Source organism: Erigeron canadensis, chromosome 7 (genome assembly GCF_010389155.1).
Source record: "Erigeron canadensis isolate Cc75 chromosome 7, C_canadensis_v1, whole genome shotgun sequence".
In the NCBI taxonomy this organism is placed as follows: domain Eukaryota; kingdom Viridiplantae; phylum Streptophyta; class Magnoliopsida; order Asterales; family Asteraceae; genus Erigeron; species Erigeron canadensis.
Genome location: NC_057767.1, coordinates 28,392,624 through 28,399,296, shown reverse-complemented (window position 1 = coordinate 28,399,296; position 6,673 = coordinate 28,392,624). Strand labels below are relative to the sequence as shown.

General features: G+C 33.5%; 1 protein-coding gene across 1 annotated transcript; it reads right to left on the bottom strand.

The window, feature by feature from the left end:
* Positions 1–1,805: 1,805 nt before the first annotated feature.
* LOC122607635 (mitochondrial import inner membrane translocase subunit TIM10-like) lies at positions 1,806–4,269 on the bottom strand. The gene is made up of 5 exons (XM_043780651.1): positions 4,009–4,269; positions 3,802–3,854; positions 3,637–3,675; positions 3,474–3,543; positions 1,806–2,085 (listed from the first exon to the last, which is right to left on the bottom strand). The coding sequence occupies exons 1-5, from the start codon at positions 4,054–4,056 to the stop codon at positions 2,035–2,037; spliced, it is 261 nt and encodes an 86-aa protein (XP_043636586.1). The 5' UTR covers positions 4,057–4,269; the 3' UTR covers positions 1,806–2,034.
* Between the last annotated feature and the right edge of the window lie 2,404 nt (positions 4,270–6,673).

Here is a 6,673-nt window from a genome sequence, read left to right as displayed (position 1 = left end):
TATGTTGTGTTTGAAGTATTTTATAATAGGATACATATCATTATTATTATTATTAAATATTTGTATAAGGATATAAAAGATACGAGTATGAAATACGGAGTAACTGAAAATAAAAAACATATAAGTATCAAATTGATTGGAAATGAAGAGAACCACACCTTTACGTTACTTCAACATGTTTTTTTTTTCTTTCCAAAGCAATATTAATTATACTTCTTCAATACCTTTTGTCTATTCAATTAACCAACCCCCTCTCTCCTCTTCATTTACACCGCCTACATCCGGTCTTTAAACCCATATTTTCATAAACAAAACTCAGGTATGGTACTATATATATATATAAAAGCATACAATTTATGATGGCCGGCCATGTTCATTATATATATACTAGCATGGTAACCCGCGTATTACGCGGGCAGATAAAAAAAAAATTTACTTTAATTTACCGAAAAATATTTGTAAAAAAAATGTATATATATAAAACTTAAAAGAAAGCATGTAATCCATTCACATGTAGCAAATTAAAATATTTAAAAGTGAAAGTATTTAATGAAGGAATAAAAAATCAAAATTTAATTAGGTATGATGTCATAAATTAATTAAATAAAAACAAATAATTAGTAAGAAAATATCTCACAATGACAAATAGGTTTTCCTTTAATAAAAATGACATCATCACAATTTTCTTTTATTTATATAAGAGATATATATAACCATACACTGTGAGCTTTAGTTTGAGTATATATGAAACCATATATATTTGAATATCAATAACAACAGAAACAGAGCCGTCCTCTAAGATACCGGGTTTGGGTGAATCAGTGAAAACCGGTGTCTCAGACACCGGCTTTGTCATCCCTTTTCATAACAGCACGCCACGTAATGTTAGACCGGTGTCTTAGACACCGGCTTTGGCCTAGAAAAATCATGACCGTTTTCGTAGTTTTGCAAATTTTGAAACCAAAGTTGGTATTTACACCAAATGGATCGAAAATTTTCGTATCCGTACAAAAAATTCATCTACTAACGGGTTAAATATCATGTCTATCATCCGCGGAGTTCAAAAAGATATCTAGGAACAATAAGTGTTAAACAATGTTATTCATGTGATATTTTAGACAACAAAATATGAATTCACAACGATAAATTGTAGATACATCTATAATAGCACATAGATCTTCAAGAAAAAATAAACATAAAAAGAATTTTATACAATAAGGACTTGAGTAATTCAAAGGGTTATATCACATATGACATATATACTAGTTCGTGAGCTTGAGGGTGATGAGGTTTACTTACATATTTATATCCGTATCCATTGAAATTACCCGTCCACGACTGGGTATCCGCGGGTTATGAGTTTTTTCTTACTCGTTGCCATCCGCGATAGATGATTATAAGGCGCACTGTGAAATATGAGTAAATATAGCCCAAGGGATTTCGTTTCCAAATAGCATATTCAATTATGTGAAATACCCATCCAATTATGTGTCGATAAGAAGGCTTGTCAGGATTAAGCATGTTTAACCACAAGCGAAAAACCCAAAATAACAAAACCAATATCAGACCGGCCTGAAGAAAAAGGCTTGAGCCTTTTATGTCCAGCCTTGAAACATACAACACCAGCTGACAGCCTGACACAATATTTGCCTCAAACTGTTTTCTAAGAACAATTGGCTAAACACAATCACTAAGAAACATCATCACCGTTCCTAATTTTCATTTGCATGAGATGGATGTTAAAGGGAAAGCATATGTCGGGCCAACTAATAGCATGAACTAAACATCCAGAATGCTTGTAATGATAACAGACATAACATAGTACGATATCATTTAAGAAATATTCTGCAGGCAGCCCAAAATTGTGTTATAGTTCATACAACGAAAATTCTATATGATTTATCAATAAACAAAACTAGAATAAGCAAAAATAGGTAGCTAACATGTGGTCTTTAACAGCCCGGGCTTGCACTACAGATCTACATAGTCATAATCCTCGGGTATTATTGAATAACAATTGACAAAGTGAAAGATTCACATGGGTGGCCTTCCAGATCCAAGCAGCTGGCCTACAAGATTTGTAACCTGAAAATAAATGGAAGAACATGTTATACATCCAGGAACAAAGGCATGTCCTATAAGAGCAGAATGCACTGCAACATTGTTTCGTACCCATAAAACTAAGCAAAGGCCCTAAGAAAAGAAACTATAAAAGCATTTGGATGTACTGCAATACCATTTCTGATTCTGTGATTTTTTTGCTTAATGTTTTTAGTGTCGAATATCAATAATCAGAACAGGAGAAGCAACAAGGAATCACTAAGAAGAAAGAAAAAAAAAACTGATTTTCTAGATGTAAATGTAAAATTACTGCTACTATCTCCGATCTAGCTTTGTGTAGGGGTATGGTTTGCCTGGATCTTACCTCCCCCATACACCTCATTATTCATAGTTGTGTTGTAGTATCTATGACATTAATTTAATGATAATTATAAGGTCATTGCTTCACAATAGCACAAAACTATCAGCCAGCGCAAGCTTAAAAACTAGACCTCAACAACAAGATCTATTTGGACTCCAAAATTATAAAACATAAAACGCCAAATGCTCACAAGGTCGAGTTTTTTCAGTTTAAAAATTACTTGGTTAGTTTTCCATTTCTTAGTAAATTCTTTAATGAAATGTTACAAAAAAACGATAAAAAGAACATACATCTTAGATGATATGAAATTCCGTCCAACTAAGGCACACATCCCTTTCTATGGATGTGGCAAGTTGCAGCCTGGAGTCCTGGACCAGGCAGGCGGGTTGCGAAGTGATCAAACCAGGTTGAAGATAAGACTGACCGCAGCACTAATTTTGTCCATCTTTTACTATGTGTACAAATGACTAATGTATCAAATACAATTCAAGAAACGATATAATGCTACAATAATAATCCTAACTTTGTAGATGGGACGCTATAGGGTGATTCTAACGATACACTTAATCAACTTTCGACCTGCTTCCCTTGTAGCTAAGTTTGTTTTTTCTTTTATTTCACTCATTTTTCAGGTTGTAACTCGGTCAATATTGCGGAACTCGCTATGCGTTCCCAGGTCGGTCGACTAGTGAGTTGTGAGTACTCGGGTCTATGCGGTGAGTAATCGAGGGGTCAAAGTGGTCTAGTCGGTGAGTACTCGGAGTAATCGGCTGAATCGGATCAACTCGGTACCCTACCTTGTAGTGAGTACTCAAAGAGTACTCGACTCGGTGAGTTTTACAACAGTGAACTCCGTATATATTAAAAGTCTGCTATATTAAATGATAAAAATTATATATGATAAAAAAAATCCCTTGTAGCCGATTTATAAATAAATTGGTCAAAACTGGCACCAGTAACTTCACGTCAGTCGCAATTACCTTGCACGATACAGAAACAAAACAAGGCACAAACCCAAACACATAAATAAACTAAATACAAGAAATCATACCAGCCAATATTTCGATACACAACGATCAATGCAGGTGTTTTCAGCCATGTTTAACTCAGACTCTTTGTACCTAAAACATAACAATAAATCATATATCAATAAAATTCTTAAACAGGCCAAATTACTACCCACACAAACAAGTTTGTTTCAAAGAGACCGATACCTATTCTCAACACACTTAGAAAAACATGTGTTGGTTAACCTGCAACAAAAAGACACAAATGTTGTCACATTAACATCACATAAATACAATACACAACAAATTTTTCATCACATAATTATATACATATATACATGTAATATATATATATAAGCGAACAAATATTACTTGTTAAACAATTCGACCCTGTATTCCATCTCTGTTTGTGCCATCATATATATCTATATAAAAATCCACCAAAAAAAATATTAAAAAAAAAATAGCATCAATATATTATTCAAATACTACATACCTGGCTTTTGCGAGATTGTGTACAGTTGTTATTGTATTTTCACATATAATATATATATATATATATATACAAGTGAAATTTACCTGTTCTTTATCCATTGCTGCTTGCATATTATTATTGTTGGCAGCCATTATAGATTCAGCAAAGATTGAAAATCAAGTAAGCTGTTATAAATTATTATTATTATTGGTGAAAATGTAAATAAATCGAATCAAAGAAAAACAGAAAGTTTTAATGTATTGGATTTAGGAAATGTTGTGGCGAGATCTGGGAGGGGGAGGTGTGGGATATTTTTAGGGTTTTAGGACTGAAAAACATTGCACGGTTGTCCTCTGTTTTTGTTTTTCAATTTTACACCACTATACTTTTGCTTTTCATAATTTGAACTTGAGTTATATACAGAAATTGTCCCTGTCGTGAATTTCCATTTGCATCTTTCGTCCCTAAATTTAATAAATTACAGTTTTAGTCTAAAAACCTTTGACCCGTCAACACTTTTGGTTCTGAACATAAACGTCTATTTAAATTGTCTATCATTTTCCAGTCACGTAATGGATAAATTCGTCTTTTAATGAAACAATGACCAAAAATGTTGTTTTTTTCTTACCATAGGACCAAAAATGTAATTAATTATGTCAAACATAATAATCATCATCTATATCTTTATCTATATATGTAAACAAAAATTCATATTCACACAAATGAACAACAACAAATTATTTATTATGATAAAGGAATATGATGTAAACAGTATTTTTTTTGTCTTTATATATGTTTTTAATATAAATAAGAGAATTAAAAAATTATAACAGCAAAAGTGGATTTGGTAGAGTGGTTGGTCTCTATGGTTTTGAGATGGAGGCATGGGCGTAGCTATTAAGGGGCCGAAGGGGGCGCCCGACCCCCCAAATTTTTTTTTGTGATGGAGGGTATATTGTTTTCGTGTAAAAAAATTTTGACCCCCCGTTTACTAGAAAAATAGCGTTATGAAAAAAAAATTAGATCTTGCCCCCCCCCCCCCACCCCTTTGTTTTTTTTTTGTTTTTTTTAATAGTAAAGTATTTAAATTACACTTTTCGTCCATGAAGTTGACACGTTTTTCACTTTTGATCCCTAAACTTTAAAAATTACAATTTAGACCCTAAAGTTGGCCAATTTTTTCAATAATCGTCATTTGGCCTTACGGCGTTAAAAAATGGCCGTTAACGTACGCACGTGCTAGACACGTGAGGGCACTAATGTCATTTCACCATACACCGAGGGACGAAAAGTGAAAAATAGCTACCTGAGGGACGAAAAGTGAAAAAATAGCTACTTGAGGGACGAAAAATGAAAATCATACAAATCAATTTATTCTTCCATTCTTTCTTTTCCGATCATATTTTCCGATGGAATTTTCCGACTACACATTTATTTCCGCTTACCCCCATGCCTCTCCAATCACCACCACCTAGTAACCACCAACAATAGTCGCCGCTACCGGCCACCGTCGTCTGTAACCAATACCAGCCACCGCCGTCTATAACCATCACGAGCCACTACCACCCACCGCTACCTACGGCCACCGCCGCCTATAATTACCAACAGCCACCGCCACTACAATCAACACCAGCCACCACCACCAGTCACCACTGCCTACAATTACCACCAAACACCGCCGTCTACAGTCACCTCCAACTACCGCCGTCTACATTCACCACCAACCAACCGTCGCCGAATCACCACAAAGCAACCGCCGCCACCTAGAATCACCACCATCCACCGTCTCCCTTTCAATTAAAATCAAAATTTAGAAAAGAAAAAAAAAAGATGACTCACATGTTTGAACTATAATTTGTTTAATTGGTTGTGTTTTGAATGCCATGAATTTGAGTAAATGATTTTGTTTGTGGTTTAGATTTGGATTCAAAGACTAGTTTTTATTAGATATCATCGGAAAATAAATGTCTAGCCGGAAAATTCCATCGGTAAAAATGATCGGAGAAGATGATCGGAAAAGAAAGAATCGAAGAATAAATTTATTTGTATGATTTTCATTTTTCGTCCCTCAAGTAGCAATTTTTTCACTTTTCGTCCCTCAAGTAGCTATTTTTTCACTTTTCGTCCCTCGTGTAAGGAGAAATGACATTAGTGCCTTCACGTGTCTAGCACGTGCGTACGTTAACGAACATTTTTTAACGCCGTAAGACCAAAGGACGATTATTGAAAAAATTGGCCAACTTTAGGGTCAAAATTGTAATTTTTAAAGTTTAGGGATCAAAAGTGAAAAACGTGCCAACTCTTTTTTTTTTATATAACTTTTTAAAATGCTATATATTTTGTTATTTACTATGTTTTTTTGGTTCTTTTTAAAAAAAAAAATTGTTGCATTGTATTTCTTTTGTAATCTTTTAAACATTTCGTTTTTATATATTTTTCACATGTAACATTTGTTTTTTTTATAAGTTATTCATTTAGTTTACGTATTTCTTTTTGTTTTTTTTTGCTCTGTTTTTTATTTTTTGGTTTAGTATATTCCTTTTGTAATTTTTTTAAATTGGGTTTCAATATGTTTTGTCTCCCATAAATTTGTGGTTTTTTAACCCCACCCATAAACGCAGACATTTTGAAAAACTTACGCGGCTCATTGGGCGGCATGAAATTCCTAGTTTTCTATATACAAACCCAAAAATCTATATAATTTTTTTTTGTCTTCAAACCTAAAAAAAGAACAAATCTAGAAATCCAAAAATATACATAGAAAATAAA

Coding starts and splice junctions, on each gene's coding strand:
- LOC122607635 (XM_043780651.1), bottom strand. CDS start 4,056: ATGGCTGCCAACAATAATAATATGCAAGCAGCAATGGATAAAGAACAG. Junction 3,855..4,008: donor CAGCAATGGATAAAGAACAG/GTAAATTTCACT, acceptor ATTTTTATATAG/ATATATATGATGGCACAAAC. Junction 3,544..3,636: donor TCTAAGTGTGTTGAGAATAG/GTATCGGTCTCT, acceptor GTTATGTTTTAG/GTACAAAGAGTCTGAGTTAA.